At 46.1% G+C, this 18,365-nt stretch overlaps 1 protein-coding gene across 4 annotated transcripts in view; it reads left to right on the top strand.

Moving 5' to 3' along the window:
* Positions 1-18,365, top strand: part of stard13b (StAR related lipid transfer domain containing 13b) — a 126,567-nt gene that overhangs the window by 78,951 nt on the left and 29,251 nt on the right. Inside the window, exon 1 of one of the 4 annotated variants that reach the window (XM_084322951.1) lies at positions 6,504-6,778. The exons of the other annotated variants lie outside the window; for them this stretch is intronic. Coding sequence (XP_084179077.1) covers positions 6,616-6,778 — 163 coding nt within the window. The 5' untranslated portion in view covers positions 6,504-6,615. Of the gene's footprint in view, positions 1-6,503; positions 6,779-18,365 lie in introns of those variants that run through there. 4 annotated transcript variants of the gene reach the window in all.

The following is an 18,365-nucleotide window of genomic DNA, read 5'->3' as shown; positions in this document are numbered from 1 at the left end:
TATTTGGATGTCCCTTGTGATGTTTCTAACTTGTGGCACCCAGCAGAGAGCTCTTCCAGATCACTGAGGAGGACATCTGATGAGGGAGGAGTCCTGCACTTGTATGAAATGAGGTTAGGCATAGTAGGCCTCTCTGTCAGTTGACTTCTAGATCCACGGCCATTGTAGCAGGCTGGTCAACAAGGAAATGAATGTAAACGCACAGCAGGCTCCATATTGACCATATTCACACAGTGGCCATTTTGCTCTTATGTCATGCTAAGGATGGGATTCCTTTCCACCAAGGACTCTACCCTTTTGACAAATATCATTGATGAGTATAGGAAGTAGGGCTAGGGGGCCTGGATTCTGAATTAACCTCAGATTAGAGAAAATATATTAGGTCAAAATGAATTCATATTCAGACCTAGTTGTACTCGTGTAGTAGGCTGCTGTTGAAAATTAAGAAGTCATTTAATTCTGAAAAAGTGGACAGGGTCATTTCTTAAGATATCATAGGTTTACACAAAAAATATAGGAAGCACCTACATTGTACATATTTGGAAATATACAAAATGGCTCTGTTTTTAAAATTTTCATAAATATCATTTTTTCTTTGTCTGTGTTTGATTAATTTGAGATGAATAACTGTTTTTTATATATTATATTTCACCTGGAAGTCGGCCTGTTTGCCCCATCATTAGTTGCAAACAAACCCCTGCACACTGTCTAACTTGCTCTGATATTTATTTGTGACATTTATGTGCTAGACCTTCATCAGGCAACAATGGTTTGTAACATTGAGAAACCATCTTAAATAGAGAGTGGCTGTAAGCCTGCAACCAATCGAGGTTTCGCTAGACTTATTCCACTTGTTTTACTCAAAGAGCTGATATTGCCCACCTAAGAGGTTCAGAATGAGTCACCTTGGGACTCACTTCAACACGCGCAGCTGCTTTCGAAACCCCATGCCAAGGCTAAACTAGAAATGCCAGACGTCTTCCTGCCGTTTGTTTTTAATCTAATCTATCTAATCTAATGTAAATCGTCAATGGAGCAGCTCAACCCAAGAAATCCCAAGGCTGTCTCTCGCTTCACTCCTCTTTTGAGTGGCATTCACCTTTAAGGTCCTGAATAGTTTTGAGTCCTGGTCAAAAAGCAGTAAATTATACTATGTATTGAGTACATACAGTAGGGTTGAATTGGAGCGGTGCTGGATTTTGGTCTCTGGTCACTGATGAAGGTGTGAAAGTGCACACTTACCTAAGCAATCTTCCTAACAATAGAAGTGTGTGTCATGATTGGAGATAATAATAATGAACATGTGCAAGGTGAGCCAATGTAATGCTATCTGAGCATTAGAGTAATAGAGTAAGAGTAATGAGCAGTGCTTTAGGTTAGTCGCTACAGCTGATTGCATTGTCACTCATCTCTGACCGAGTAATGTGTGTGTTTGGGCATTGACCACAAGAGGGAGTTCCCCAACGATGAGCAGGGATTTAGACCATTATTTTCTCAGACCAATTTATTCATTAGTATTTTCTTGGCTATTCTACAATATATGGTCGCAGTCTTATGATTGTGAAAGGGTCCTTAATAGCATGTATTTATGCAATAGCCATTGCGTTTCATCATACCCCACTGAGCAAATTTTCCTCTATTAGTCAACTAAAATACAGCTACTTTTGAAAAGTAAGTATAAGACATTTATTTTCTTTCTCTTATTATCTTTCTTCCTTCTGTTACAATTTAAATTTCATAACAAATGTAGGCCTATGCATAACGTCAGCGCGCCTTGCTGTTCGAAGTAAAGAAATACATTTGTTAAAAAGGTAGGTCACAAGTTAATCTCGCTGTATTGTTTGAGTCACATCATACATGAATGAGCTGCAGAGGGGGATAAATAAAACAGCTGGTCTCTGTGTCTCGTGGCACGTGTGGTTAAGAGACTACAGATGTGTTTTTATTTAGCAGAGGGATAGAATCCTGACGATGACATTAGGTTTTAGTCATTCTTTGTACGTCATTGTTTTCTACTTTCGGACAATTGTGTTAATTCTGACCCCATCCACAGACACAGGGGGAGACTTCAAACAGTGAGTTTTGTCAATATTGGTAGTAAAGTCTCTAGAAATGTCACTTCCTTGTAGCTTGCATTGCATCTACACAGTGCCTCTACAGTCCCCATTGCCACCTCTGGATGGGGAACGTGGACGGTCACCAGTTAATTCAGGCACCAGACGATCTGAAACACACCAAAGCAAAACATTTTTGAAAACATTCAGCTAAATTTATTGGCATGACTTACCTCTTTGCTAATTGAGCAATCCTGTCCCCAAATTCTTCCAAAGCAGCCTGCTTCACGTCCTCTGCTGAACCAAACCCGCACGCGTGAATACAGTCAAAGTTTGTCGTTGTCAAGGCAACGCTCTATGGTTAAATGGCGGTCATGGTGTCACAAACTTGTTGTCAAGGCAACGCTTTACGGTACAGGTAAATGGCAGTTGTTGTCGTTATCGCCTTCTAATACCACACTGGTCAACGTGAGAATGTAGAAGAGGGCTGGCCTATGGCCCATATAATGTAGGCTAGGCACCAGTGAGCCATGGGAGATGGGGGTATATGGTAGGGGTGGGAATCGCCAGAGACCTCGCGATACGATACTATTGCGATACTTGAGCCGCGCTACGATAGTATTGCGATACTCGATATATCGCGAATATTGCGATATATTTATTAATTTTTTCTTTAAATTTGTTTTTGAAATTTTTTGACTGCAAAGTAAAACTGTCAACATGTTTTATCTAATAAAAGAAAGTTCAGTCTGTTCATCTCACTTCAATCATTTTTATTGCTGAACATGGTATTTTCTCAAGCAGACAGATGTAAACACTGTAATCTGTGTTGCATGTACCTGACAAACTGAACTGTTTGTATTACAGTCATATTCCAACTTAACTGAATGCACATGTGTGTGTGGACTACTGTACTATTACAGGTATTGAAATGAACAATGCAACTTCCTTAATTTTTTTTTAAATTACAAACAAAAATTCAATTTTTTTTATGAATGATTAAATATTGATACTTGGCATCCCTGTATCGATACAGTATCGCCACGCAAAGTATCGTGATACTACTACGTATTGATTTCCCCCCCCACCCCTAGTATATGGTGCATGCTGCTCGGACTGCACTGATGGAGTGTTGCACTGGTGGGGAAATTGGGGAAGTTGGGGGTGGGAAACCACCTAAACTACAACATATATTGTATGACGTAATATCATGCCAGTTAGGGTACCTTATGTATACTGCACCTGTATACTGTATACTTTACTTACTCATAGTATTCAGATTAAAATGTCCCATATTTATTGTAACGTATAATATAACTGATACAGATCCTCATCTGCACCTTTGATTACACTGTTTACTTCTCACATTCTTATATTCAGAGTTAATTATATTGTTTACACTGCTTATGTTTATCCTCACTATAGTTTTATTGCCTATATTTATGTCTTCTACTATTACCCTGCCCATACCTGTACCTCCCCTCCCCCATGCTGCTATGACGCCCGAATTTCCCCCAAGGGGATCAATAAAGGAACATCTTATCTTATCTTAAATTGACGGAAATGCGGCCAAATTGTCGCTTTTAGTTGGAAAAAGTGATTGGTCGACCTGGAATGTCAGTCAAGGCTGCTTTGTGCCTGAAGTACTCTTCTTTACCATGGTGCCGCTTTCCACTGTAAATCTTTCCAAACCTTTCTGAACCAGTGAGCTTCCCTTTCCACTGAGTCAGCAGTGGGTGTTTCTCAATGGACCTATCTCAAACCCCGCCTTCTTTTCTCGATCCCGAGAAAGCGACAGTTGTGACTGGAGGATCAAGAAAAGGGGGGGGCGGGGTTTGAGATAGGTCAATTACCACAGGGTCACTGGAAAGTAGCTCCAGTAGTCCAGCCGTGTTAAAAATGTGTAATTTACTATGAGCTCAGACGCTGCCAGTCAGACTGTTTGGATCATGGGGTGGAATTCATCAGTCATGATGGGGCTATTCTTAAGCCTCCCATAGCCCTTCGCCCCGAACCACAGGAAACCCAGCCACACCAGAGCCTGCTTTCCCAGGGCAGGACACACACGTCTCTGCCTCTGAATCATAGACCACATCAAACCGGCGTGTAAACATCACTCAGCTGTCTCTCGGTGTCCCGTCAGCCTCGCGGAACCGTGCGTTCCTAACTCCATATTAACTCTGAATGAATATCTCTCTCCTGGTTCACACCTGACCCGAAATCACAACATAGCCGGCCGCCGTGTGCGCGCTGCCGGCTTCTGATGACCTAGGCAGGTATTTACAGCGTGTGACTTACTCCATCGTTCAACGGTGAACGTTAAACACGTGTTATTTCCAGAGGACAATACTTCCCCCTCTTGACAGGTTGATGGCAGTTGTCTCTTCCTGAGCCCTATAGTTTGTTTGTATGATGGGAGGCTGGATGCCTCTTTCCACGCTGTATTGTGGTGGGTTCTAAAGCCCTACAACGGGGCGTGTTGGGACAGGTCTGATAAGGGCTGTAGCCACGTAGAAAACTCCTTCTCAGGGACACACAGCGAAGCCATTCCTTTATGGCAACTGAGCTCAAAGTTAAACACAAGATTGGCCACTAAGCCTACTGTAGATCTCCCGGGCTCTTTTTGGCAATTCCACAGACACCAGAACACTTTGGGTGGCATTTAACCCCCCTCCCCCTCCCCCCATTCATTATTGTGATTCATAAGTCGTGGTGGCTGATTGGCGGCTCTAGTCTGTAATGTGAGTATGTATGGTGCGCTCAGTGATTCCTGAAGTCTAGACAGGGAGGAAAAGGAGACTGTGAGAGTTTTTTTCTTTACATACATCGAGCCGCTACGTCACGCTGTCACTCAAAACTCAATTCAATCGCTCGTTTCACGTTCAGGAACTGACACCATAGTAGGTAATTACCGCTCCTGCCGCGGCACGTTCTGACATAGGAATAGACACGTGTGTGGGTGTGTGTGCGGGTGTGTGTGCGGGTGTGTGTGATTAATACTAACACGTCAACACTGTTAAATAATCTGCACTGCGTCACACCACTACCCCCATACCTGAGCAAACAGCATCAGGGCCGTTAAAATAGCTCCTGGTCGGGGGTGTGGGGCATCATTAAGAGCCAGGAGGAGTTTATGAAAACGCTCTGGAGTGCACGCTGGTGAATTGTGGTCTTTGTGTGCTTAAGCCAGGGGTGGGTTTCTTGCCAACCGGGGGTGGGAGACAGACAGGGGCTGTGTTTGACTTGGTCACCCGCCCGCTTGTACCCTGTTCACGTGTGCGGCGGCGGCAGTGGTGTTGTGCTCGCACGACACAGGCTGTCTCTTGTGTGCTGAGACCAGAGGAGTGACTCGAGCGGCTGGGTGCTGATTGGCAGTGGGTGGGTCTGTTTGCAAGGATGTGGCCTCCGTTTCAGGTGTGAGGACCCCTGTTGTTCTACGCTGCAAACCCGCTGATCAAGTGGATTTTTCTTTTTTTTTATCCGAGTAGCTCGGGTTATTTTTATCCAATTAAGAATCACAAATAACAATGTGGTTACAAGATTCCACACGCTTTCAGAATTTTTGTTTTTGTTTTAACGGTTGGTTTTAGTGTGTGTGTGTGTGTGTGTGTGTGTGTGTGTGTCACAGGGAGGGCATGCAAAAAAAGACACAATTTGCCTAAGGGTATAAATAAAGCGACACACATTTCAAAATAAAAGTCTTGGCTAAAACAGGGGTTCTGAAATTATTCATCCTGGGACCCAAATATAGCAATCTCATACTGGAACCTATCTCATTAAAAACATATCGGTACCTTCGTCACATGTGGACTCACCAGACACAGGCCCACGACCCGATTTTGGTTCCCGGCCCAAGAGACAGTGGGGGGTTTCTCAAGGTGTCTTGAGCACTTTTGTGGAGAGAGACCTGCTGGGAGTTCAGAGGCTCTTGCTGGGGCTCGAGCGCTCCCTATGGGGGAGGGTAGCAGAAATTTGCATTCTACCACCAGGACAACAACTTGTCCCACAGCTCTCCCCCCAGCACACGTCTCTCTCTCCGCATGGCACACATATACCCCTCACCCTCTCGCCTAGTAAACCTGGCACCTGTGTCGAGGCAGAGGCCACAGCGGACGAGTTGTTCCAGCACGAGGGCGGGTCTGAAATCCCACTATTTTTCTAAGGCCTCCGACGTCCTCCCCTACTGCCGCGCTCACTCAGTTCATAGGCATTCCTCTGGTATTTATATTTCCCTCCAGACCAGGGGGGAGTCGACAAGCTCCTCACACAGACTCTGGATTCAGCTCGGCAAGGTAGGCAGTGCTCCCTCTGCTCCCCCGCCACTGGCCTGCTCTGCGGTCACATGACCCGGAGAGGTAGAGTGAAGTGTTGGCACTCCTCCCCCTAGGCTCTTGTGTTTTCCCTTTCAGCTCATTTTGGGGCTTGTCGCGCCTGTATGTGAAGGCTGCTTGTTGGGTAAAGGAAAGAGTGTGTGTCTGGCCGTGGTGCTGAGTGCGGTAACTACACACAGCCAGCGGTGCCGGGGCTCTCTGCCGATCGGGACCTTCGGGTTTGTGGAGCCATGTTCAGGGAACTCCCGGAGTCCCCTGGGAGCGAGTGCCTGGGCAGCATGACCCCAGAGACCCAGGATATCTACCTGAGAATGGACCATCACCAGAGACGCTCTGGCTACAGGCTGGGCAGGATCATCGCCAGGCAGCAGCTACTCAAGAGGATTGCTGGAGGTATGAAGGGGGTTGAGGGGGGTGGGTTGGATAGTAATGACAGACTCCTACTCAAGGACGCAACTAAAGGTCTTTTGGTGACATAACCCGTCTTGTGCTTTGACCTAACAGCTGGGCCCAAGAGTGTGTTGCTTGGTTACATATTTACTCCTGTGTCCTGGGCTTACCTCAAGGCATGAGTGACTGATGTAGTTGACCCATCACAGCATACTGCTGGCTCAGCAGATTTTTAGAGGGCAGATATGAAGTGAATTCATTCAATAGATAAAAGAAATAGAGTAAGTGCGAGGTGTATGTGTGTGTGTGTGTGTGTCCACGGCCCGGTAGACTCGGTTGTACACAATGTGTTCGTGTGACGTTGTGGGTTCAGCGTCGGCTGATGAGTCATCGTTCCATGTCATCCCATCATCGCTTTCCGCGATCTTAATAAAAAAAACGGTCGTGCCATAAATAATTGTAGGAAAAATATTCAGTGGCTTATCAGGTTTTGATGAATACGACGGCAAGCTTGACCATCAGCCGATGAAAAGCCAAGGCTCCCTTATTGTTAGTTACCACGTCGTAATTAGTACTCGGTGACGATAACAAACACGAGTAGGTGATAAGCTTGCGGGGTCAGTTATGTAATTAGGAACAGCCCGTGATGCAAACAGATGTTATCAGTAAAATGTCCTGCCTGCTAATTTCACCACCCTATTGTCTCTCGTCACTGCTGAGGCTATTGTAAATAAGACAAGAGGGACCGCCTCTCTCCTTTTACCTTTGTCCCCGGCTGTGTCTCCCTTCTCTCCCCTCACCTGTGTCTCGTAGCCTTTCCCTGGAGCCTCGAGGCCTGGGTTTGGGAGGTTGTGTGTGTGGGGGGCTGGGTACATGATCAGAGGGGATGAAGTGCTACCACTCCCCCCACCTCCCTACCGCAGGTGTGAGCAGCACCCTGGAGTCGGATCAAAGAGTGGCCCGCGTTGCACAACACACAAAACGGTCCATCGGCGGCGGAGTCTTCCAGCCATCATCGCCGGGGCGACTCGTCTAGCATAGTTTTCCCCCTAGTCATACATGCCTGACGCACCGGGCGGATAGTGCACCTTAATCTGTATGGGATGATTGCCTGCATCGTCTCAAGAGGAGGATTAAGACAAAGCATCAGGCACCTATTGTGAGACGAGACACACAGACAAGGACTTTGTTGTGTGATTTGACGTATGAGGACTTCCTGGAGGCTCCTTGTGGGTATACACTTGTTTTTCACCAGGGAATCTCGGTGATCTGATGGCTCCAGGCATGTGGAGTCATGTAGGTATGTTTTTGTCTTTTAGATCACAGATGTCTGGTGTGTCAGCAACCCAACAATTTAGCTCATTTGCGATGAGGACAGAGAAATATGTAAAGGTGAGAGAGGGGGAAAAAAGGGTTGGAATAGTTGAAATTCTTCTTCCATGAATCACAGTGAATATTCTAAATGCTGTTTTTAGAATTAATTTTAATACATTTGGGTTTTTATTTTGTTTTAGTTAATCCCTCCTGGAGGTTATCTTTTTTCTGTTTTGTACACCACTAGAACAAACGGCCATTTCACAGTTCCTGTGACGGTTTGAGTATCCTAGGTCAGTCATAGACTGCCATAAAAGGTTTAGATGAAGGAGGGCGGCGGGGGGTATAAACCGCCTTCAAAATACCCAAGGTTGGGATAAAGCCTAACCCAATGTAAACAGTAGTTGTCAAAAGTAACATAATCCAATTCTGCTACAATGTCACTAGAGCTTGTAAATGTAATTACAACCCGCCTATTTGCAGCAAACTTGGCATGTAAATCTGAACTTCAGCTCCTTTCATGAATGGAAAGAAAATAAGCTACATTTTCTTTCCATCCCAGGTATATAGAGTTTTGTTCTCAGGTGTGCTGCATTTATTCAGGTGCGGGGATGTACCTGAAGCAGTTGGTTAGCAGAAAGTTATTAGCATCAGGTTGGCGGCAGGCAAAGGGAGCAGGTGGAGTTACCAAGCAATAAGAGAGAGTTTCTAAATGCAAAGGAGCTATCTTACTAAATGTTATTGGTCAATAAAGTCCATCATTTTATTCAAGAAAATATGAATACACAGACCTCTTTGACCACTTATATAGCCTACGCTGAATAATAGACTCCAAGCTGTCCAGTTATACAGAATTGCAAGGCATATTATTGTGCTTTATACTATAGGTAGCACCACGCCCAATGTTGCTAACTTGAGTCTTCATGGTGTCTGGTGTCTTTAGTGCCACAATTCAGCATTTTCTGAATCCTAATGAAGATTTTAGCCTAGCTAACAAATCAATTGTGTATTATTCCCCCCCCCCCCCCCCCCCCCCCCTCTCATTTGTCGGAGGTAGTATACCGTGTGTATTGTTGTATATAGGCAAGCTATAACACTGAAGAAGGAATACATATTTCCGAAACATGTTTGTTTCAGGCTGCCATTAAATTTTGAACCTGAGAGTGCTGGTCTGGCTTCACTGCTTCTTTTATATAAATACTTAATGGGATTTCAGCACCCAGTGTCGTATCTTGAGAGCGCGGTCTAACTTGACATTTGTTGTATATAGTACTCATTACCTTTCATTCTTAAGCGTAGCATTGTATTGTATTTTATTCTTATTACTTTTTATCATGTCTATTTTATTATCTATTCTATTGTATTTTTGCATAATCAAGGCGGGCATGGCCACCTTCATTTAACTACATGTCTCGTATGTGACAAATAAAAATCTTGAATCTTGCTATGCCACAGCCATACCCGTATGCTTGTATTTGACATGGTGCTGCTGGTATAGCGGCGAGGTGGTGTTGTACAGTCCTGACTGGGCTTCTTGGAGGTGCACGCTGTGGTCGAGGGTCAGATGAGCGATCTCCATGCTTTTCAGTAACTTCTGCATTCCAGCTGGTCAGGGTTGTTGTTGACACAGCAGACTGAAAGTGATTGGTTGGCCATAGTGGCCGGCATAGTTACTCATGTATTGTTTCCCCCTCCTAGAATTCCTGGGAAGCTCGTGGGGTCTTAGTCATGTTTCCAATCCCGTGGAATTTTGGTGTCGCCAAAACTATGTTTCAAGTTTTGTTTTATTTGTCACATATAGGGTACAATGCTTGGTTCTGTATGACCCTGCTGAGATTGTGTTTCATACTGTAAAAAGGTAAAAGAATAAAGACCAAACAATATACAAAATATATAATACAATGTACAAAACTAAAATGTACAAAATGCACACAAAAAAAACTAAATGCAAAAATGAGGTAGATGCAAATATTTTAGTAATAAATAGATAAACTATGGTATAATGTTTAAAGAGAATGTTAAAGGTGAATGTTTAAATGTGAATGGTTGTTCGCTTAGTTCACCGCGATAAGCTATTGACAATATCCAGGAATGGATTACAGCAGCACGTGTGACCTTCTCGTGAAGAAAGAGCCCAACGTGTTATACTTGGATATAGCTCAGTGAATCTCCCCTTTACAAACGAAGGATCATGGTAGTGGGATGGTCATTTCAGTTTTGCCATGGTACTACTACTAGCCATTGTATACATCATTTACCACTAGGGGTGTAACGGTACACAAAAACCACGGTTCGGTACATACCTCGGTTTTGAAGTCACGGTTCGGTACGGATTTTGTATCGCCACGGTACCACTTTTAGATAAGACCACGGTACAATCCATTTGAAACCGCAACACAGATGGTAATATAAAAAAAGTGATGGAAATACCTTGATACTTTTTTTGGAAATAATAACACAATATCTTTTCGTGAGGGTCAGCAGCTCGTAGAGAACGTATTCTTGGCCAAAATAGCCGCAGCGTTTTTATCCTTCTGTAAAGTATGATGGAATAAACTATGCTCTGGGCAGCTCTGCGCTAGGAGACTCGTGTGCCAGGGAACGGGCCTGTGTTATATTGTACAGGAATGTGTCTCTATCCTGTAAGTATTCCTGGGGCTTTGGAGCAGTATTCCCTATATCACTCTCTGGAATGGCTACTGCACTTTTTTTGCATTGTTCTCATCTGTCAGAGCCCCTTATTCCCTCTGTGTGCCGCCTTCGGCCCCATCTGGAGTCCAGATCCCCGGGATCTCTGCATCTGCGGCTGCTACTCAAGCATTGAGAAAAAAGAAAAAAAAAGGAACGTTTCACAGCCATATTTAACAGCGTTTGGCCTAGGCGTCCAAGTTGACCCCTACCCACACATTATACTTGGCCCAAACACTTACCTACCTACATTCAAACACTTACACATGCATATACACACACACAGAGACACACACACACACACACTACCTCTTCTGTGCAGAGTCAATGAGCTATTCATTCCATTAGGGAGAGGAAATTTCCTGCTAGATTCCGGGGCTTTCTTTCCCCCAAGATTCCTCATAATCTGCTCTATTTAGAACAAATCGTACCTGGCTGCGCTAAGCTGTTTTCCAGCCTACAGCCTAGGACAATGGCTGCCGAGAAAGGCAAGAAAGAAAAGTCAAATAGAGAGATGGAGAGATTCTGTCCAAATGGCGAACGCTGACGGTTAGAGTTTTACCACCGGCGATCGTTAAAGAGTGAATATTTGCGCGTACTACGACTGTGAATTGTTTCCAAAGCTGTGGAGAGATTTAGTTTCTCGCTGGCTGTTGTTGTTGTAGTCTTGATAACGGCTCCGCTCTGAACCCGCGACTAAAGGCCCCGCTCGTTGACCACGGTTGTTTCCTTGATGTCTCTTGGCCGAGGGGCTGCCGTGTGTTGCACTAGGGGCGGGGGGCTGTCCGGTGTGACCTCTCTGTAGCCCCTCTCCGTGGCCTTATGACCTTGGTGCAGCCAGTGGGCTCCGCTCACTCTCCCTGGAAAGATCATTAGGTACGATTCTTCTCGCACAGCTGAGGCCGTCGCTTGAGCCTCGTCAAAGGACACAAGTTACTCACCCGGCAGCTGTACATACTGCCTAACGTATCTCCCCCGTGCCTCTGAGTGAAACCAAGGGGGACTTTTTATAGTTGGCACGTTCCTCCATGCCGGCACACACTACTAGCATAGTGTTTATCATATTTCCTCCGTGTTTGACGGCTGCCATGGGGTTTGTAAGATATTCGACTGTTGAGCTTAAATTTGATTTCTAGGAATTTCTGTGAAGTATTCATTGCGAGAGTCAAAATACACTCCGTCTAATGGGTATGTATGTAGCACATAATCTCCTGGGGTTGGAAAAGGCTACTTTTGTAGGATTACGTCCACAACACTTGGATTTTAAACACTGCGGTAAAGAGAGGACAGGAGCACTTGAGCTTCTCCACCATTATCCTCCGCCTCCTCTTCCTCCCGTTTCTCACCACTGGGAAGTTAATTCTAGGAAACCGGGTCCAAACAAGGGGGGGGGGTGAAATTATTAAAGTGGGAGTCGCTGGGTCCTTTGAGAAGCTGCAACAGTGAAAGACTCTCTTTTTAACTAGGACAGCAAACGTAATCATTCAGCAACAAAAGCGTTGCTGTATTCAATGGTGTAACTGGGGCCTAAGGTGTGTGATCTAGTTAGACACTGGCCCTCTGCCTTTCTCTCAAGACTCCTCACTCACGAAGCACTGAATTATTCATCAGTGTGGTCTAAATTCAACCTGTGGTGCTTCAGATAATCTGCATGTGAATCAAATTTAACTGCCCCTTCAAAATGGAGGTTTGATGATGAAGTGTCGGTGTGAGCCTGCACACCGTCTGCTCAGTGCACACGGGCATCGAGGATGCCTCTGTATTCATAAACCTAATTAGTATGCAGATTTAAGCAATTTTTGAGGACTTAATCGGCCGGCAATCCATCTCCAGCTGCGTAGGTTGGTCCTTTTATGAAATTGCATTGTCAGTCGCCCCTCGAAACACGTATAACCTGTGGCTTGTTCACTTCTCATCTTCCTAGCCTGCGTTCATCAGTTGTTCAACAGTTTCTCTCTGTTTAACACGGCAGCGTGGAGACAATGCTGTCGGGTGGAGTAGAAGGTTTCTATTGAATGGTGGTCATTACAGCTACTGTGAATTATAATTGTGGTTTAGGTCAAACCTACACTGTGTACTCTTGGTGGTTCAGCATGACACAATGACCTTCAGAAAAACAAACGGAACACTTTATAATCTACTCCTAAAGGTGGACTCTACACACAACCTGTGTTTCAACACGTGTATTATCAGACCGGTGATAAAGCACAGAGATATTATGTAATAATCCAGGTACAGACTGATTTATACCCATGGGGTGGCAATTAAAGGCCCCTTTCTCGACCCGAACGTACACAAAAGGGTTAGACCCACCACGCTGAAAACCTAAATAAGTTTTTATCTCAAATTGAACGACTGAGCTCATGATACAAGAACTGACTGTAAACAACACAACCTGTACATTTGACTGGATTCCTGAAACCTGTATTTTTGTGAAACCTGTATCTTTGAGTTAAGAATTGGGTTAAGAAAGGTCCCCAAAACGTATCTTCCATCAACAAGTTAAACCCTTCAAGGACATACTAAGAGATATAACCCCCACATTTTTATGGTAGACGCTTTAAACGTCTGTGGAGTTCCGCTCCCTGCAGAAATCCCTCCTCCCGCCTGGAGAGGGCAGGATGAGGCAGTGTTTTCCTGGCTGGAGCCGTCACAGCGCAGGTGAACCGCAGCTCCCACATTGTCCCGGGTATAGCTGACAGATGCCACGTAACACGCGTACGCATTAATCATTGACCAAATAGCGAACGGAGACGTGGGTACATAGCACGGCTCCACTGTCACAGGAAGGAAGGAGAAGTCACGTATTAACAGACTCGGAGCCTCGGTGGAAAACTTTCCCCTGCTGCTCACAGGTCTGCTGCATTCCACACAGCAGAGAAGGCCCGTTCCCACTGGAAAGCCTCGCTGACACGTTCCCATAACAAAAAAAAGAGTGTGTTCAACACGACGGCAATTTCAACCAAAATAATGGGTTCCTCGTTACTGCTATTATGAGGGAGATTATCCAGAGAGCAAGCAGTTGAAAAGATTAAAAAAGTAAAAGAATAAATAAATCGTGCGTTCATTTAGTTTCTGGTAAATAAATTACATTATTATATATATTATATTATATACAGTATATCTTGTCCTTTAACTGCACTTCACTGTGTATGTATACGTTTGTATGTCACAAATAAACCTGAAACCTTCCAATATCATGAAAAAGCTATTTTCCATTCAGCTATAAAAGTAGGATAATATATTAAGAACATATCGGGGTATGTATTGTGTAGTACTGTATGCAGTTGACTGATTAGGCTCCGGCTGACAATAATTGTGCCACACACCAGTTGACCGTGACACGTCGTGGTCCTCGGCTGCCCCCTTGTGGTAGAAATGTGCACGACACACCCCTGGCTGGAAAAGTTGTGACAGAGGAGGCAGAGAGAGGAAGTGTGCATTCAGACCACAGGCATTCAACCGCTGTCTGTTCCGTTTACAGGCCTTTCCAATAGCAGCCCACCACGTGAACACAGCCTGTCACCGATGGCCACGCATGAATAATGGCCCTGCCGCCCTGGATTTTATCTGTCCTGTGTGTGTGTGTGTGTGTGTGTGTGTGTGTGTGTGTGTGTGTGTGTGTGTCAGTGTGTGTGTGTGTGTGCCTGTATGTGTGTGTTTGTTCCCCCGCAAACCTCACTCAATTTGTCATATGCTGACCACGCAGAACAATTGATTAGCACATTCCAAGGCTAGTGTTTCTGCGGACTGGAGGCACTGACGGACTCCGCCGTGAGATAGATAACGCATACCGACTGTATCGCCCGGTGACACAGAGGCTTGGCGACATGCTTGCAATGCGCCCCCCGAGGCCGGTCCTGTGGGGGCGACCTGCTTTGATGCTGTTAATTAGGCCCAGTCCGTCTCTCCAGGGATGGCTCCTTGCTTTGATTATCCACTCCTCTGACTGAGAGGGCGTTCTCACGGTAGGAGTCTCCGGGACCCCCTCTGACACTGGCCTCCTCTCCTCTCCACCCCACGCTGGCGCTCTCTGAAGTGGGGAGGGAACCCCTCTGTCGTTCCCCCTCCAGGACCCGGGGGCCAGATTAGAAGGAGGTGGACCTCGTGTATCACAGCGGGGACTCCGCTATACACGACGACTGTTCCTCCCCTCCCCTGTATGTCTCTGGTCGCCCCCCCCCCCCCTCCCCCCATATCCCATATTTACGAGAGCCCCATTTTGTGTAGGAAAGGTGATTTGTGAGCTTATACTCGTCTTGATGTTTATTATTAGCTTCATGGGAACCAAAAGGCTTCGTACTGTAAGACGACAGGGTTCTTGTCGGAGCCTGGTCTCATATAGCGAACATGTGTTGATGATCTTCCTAGGTCGATCCTATTGTCGTGTCAGAGTTGGGGGTTTTAGGTCAGTCGGCTGTCTGTGTTTGTCAAATTGTCAGTGATTCATAGGCATCCTCCGAGCGAGTTGTGTGTTATATACGTGTCTCTTGGAAAACCAAATAACAGTGTTTACGTATGCTATCAAAGAGGGAGAGGAATTACAGCACACAGGCCCTATATGATGACAGGGGAAACGGCATGGCGGGGCATGTAGCCTACATAACATACTACAGCAGATACATGGACATCAAAGGACTGTTTGAATCAGGACACACACACACACACGCACACACACACACACACACACACACACACACACACACACAGGGGCATCGTGAGTTACTTGTCCCAAAGCAGGCTACTATGAACGTGGAACTTGATGTCCAGAAGACCCAATCAGTATACGTAGGACCCAGCTGTGTGATGGTTGGCATCAGGGACGGGGGGTGGAGCTAAAGAGACAACTGAAAGAGCTCCAAGTGGCGTCGTCTTGCTGAGTGGGAGGGAGGTAAGGAGAGAGACAGAGAGAGAGAGCGAGATCAGAGTGACATCTTGCTGAGTGGGAGGGAGGTAAGGAGAGAGAGAGGGAGAGGGGGGGGGGGGGGGCTAGAGATCAGAGTGACATCTTGCTGAGTGGGAGGGAGGTAAGATGAGAGGGAGGGAGAGAGGGGGCAGAGAGATCAGAGTGGCATCTTGCTGAGTGGGAGGGAGGTAGGAAGAGAGAGAGAGAGAGAGAGAGAGAGCGAGAGAGAGAGAGAGAGAGAGGAGCAGAGGGACAGTCAAACAGGCCTAGGCTGTCATCTTCTCTGGCTGAAGTCTTCCTGTAGCCTGCATCTGGACTCAGGGCAGCACAGATGCCCACAGGTACAATATCTCTCCTAATCTCTCACAACAGACTAGCATGCAGTTCATACGCTAGCTCGGCAGATTTTGTCATGCTGTTAAACTTGCTTCTGTTACGAGGACCCAAAAACAACAAGAGATAAAAAGGTTGATGTTGTAATTTTTCTGAGAAAGGAAAGCTATTGAGTGTATAATCGTGCATAGCTGGATCTTAATGTATATTATCATTGTCTAACTCGAGTCGTTCATCTGGCGTGGGTCGTGTTTACGCGTCTGAGGACAGAGCTAATGACCTGATCTCAACAGCTAACACAATGGTGGTTAGTGGTTACTCTACAAAGACGGGGGGGTTTTGGTTCCAGAATTGGTACAGGGGGTTTTGACGGTGGTATGCCTTGATGAAATGAAAAAGGAAATCTCGGAAAAGCCAAATATGATGTTTTTCTCCCAAAAAGAAAGCAAATCCTTCATAAGGGCCTCCAAGATGGCTGTCAAAACACTTTAGCATGTGTGAGAAAATGGCTGCAGTCCAATGTCTGGAAGTGTTTATCTTCTGCTCCGTGGGTTGCAAGTGACTGCTATATGTATTTAGCAGAAAGCTCCCGCTGATTGATTTCGGTTCTGTTTTGGAGTTGCTGGCAGTAAGAGGTTCTGGAGATCGCCGAGGTGTTTCCTCCTCCCTAGAGGCTGGGGGGGGGGGGGGGGGGGGGTCAGAGGTCATTATTCCTAGTATAGGGGCAACTCTTCCTGGAGTAGTGCTAATGGAAGTCATGTGCCTGAGTGACCCTGCGGTGTGACTGGCGGGGGAGCGTGGGAGCGAGGGGAGCACACCTGCTTGTGGAGCCACTCACCTCATCTCTCTGTTAACGCCGAGCGCTCGGGGACCGCAGAGGGAAGCGCCATGTGGTCGGTAGAGCGTCTTTCGACAGAGCCGAGTGTGTGAGGTATGACAATGAATGAACTGGACGGAAACCATGGGAGATTGAGTTTGAAATACGAAGCCTTGATATTGAGCCAGCTAGGCCCCCGGGCCGTGCCATCAAAGCACATGTACGGGCTATCGGTTTACATTCTGGATCTGTGTCATCATGTGTGAATCCTCCGCTGAAACGCCCGTTTGTCGCCCTGTGTGTGTGTATAGTGTGACAATGACCCGAGCCATTGTTTCCTCTTCCTCAGCTCTGCAATTTTGGAACACATGAGACGTCTGCTTTTTTTATTTTAATTTTTTTTTTAACAACTTGAAGTGATTTTCCATAGCTGGGGAGACGCTGGCACCCTAATCGCTTCAGTAGTATAATAACACCGCTGAGCAATCAATCATCTGTCTTGGATTTTCTTATTCCTCTCAGGAAGCCAGTGCTTGAAATGACGTGAAATGACTAATAAATTGCGTCAATGGAGGTGATGTTTTTTGTATATTGCTGTAGTAAACATGAGTAAGTGAACTGTATGTGTATGTGTCTCGGCATCTCAATGCCATCGTGGGCGGCGTGCGATATGAGGGGGTTGCCACTAAAACACTCTACCAACACGGTTACTGGCCTGAGGCGGACTAGTCGGAGAGAGAGAGAGAGAGAGAGAGAGAGAGAGAGAGAGGGGAAAGAGAAAGAGGAAGAGAGTTGAGGGGTAGTTACCCCTGAAGATGAAAGGGCCCGTCTCTCTTGGTGTCCTTCAGAGGTGAGGGGGGGGGGGGGGGGGGGGGGGAGTGTTACCACAGCTGTGCTGCTCTTGTTTAAATTCAATACAGGACCTTAAAGAGGAAAAACACAGCCGAGAATTACTTTTGACCCGGTGGGCAACAACAGCAGCCCCTAGCTCACATACTCTCTTGTTATTTACTCTCAGAATCAATAAGCTCTTGCTGTGTGCGTTCCCCCTTCCGCTTTGAAATTAAAGGTGGACCTCGGCCATTCAACAGGGGCAGGAAGGGAAGGGGGGGGGGGGTTCAGTCAAACAAATACCAAGCCCCTTAAAACAGATCTCATACAGTATATGGAAAATTAAGTGCTTTGAGTTATTATTACTTGTAACCTTTTGTGTAATGTAGAAAAACGATTGAAAAGCGAGTGAAGTAGAATCGTGTGTTCAATTCATCGTGATTATGTAGCCTCGAGTCCTTGAATGAAAGCACGGATGCCTGAAGCCCAAGCTTACCAGTTCGGCATGCTAAGGGCTCCTTGGCACCGGACGGTCCTGGCGCTGTTCCCTCACTAAAGTCCCACTCCCTCCCTCTGGGAGGCCAGGAAACCCGTGGTCCGTCGTACCCGCCGGTGACTAGTGGAGACCTGTGGTTCCGATCAAGGGCTCCCGCCGCAGGTCTACCGACCATGGACCACAGGGCGAGAGCGGCCGGAGGATT

This window comes from Notolepis coatsorum (genome assembly GCF_963971535.1).
Source record: "Notolepis coatsorum genome assembly, chromosome: 1".
NCBI lineage: Eukaryota > Metazoa > Chordata > Actinopteri > Aulopiformes > Paralepididae > Notolepis > Notolepis coatsorum.
Note: the sequence above shows the minus strand (reverse complement) of the source record. Positions and strands in the feature narration are given on the sequence as shown.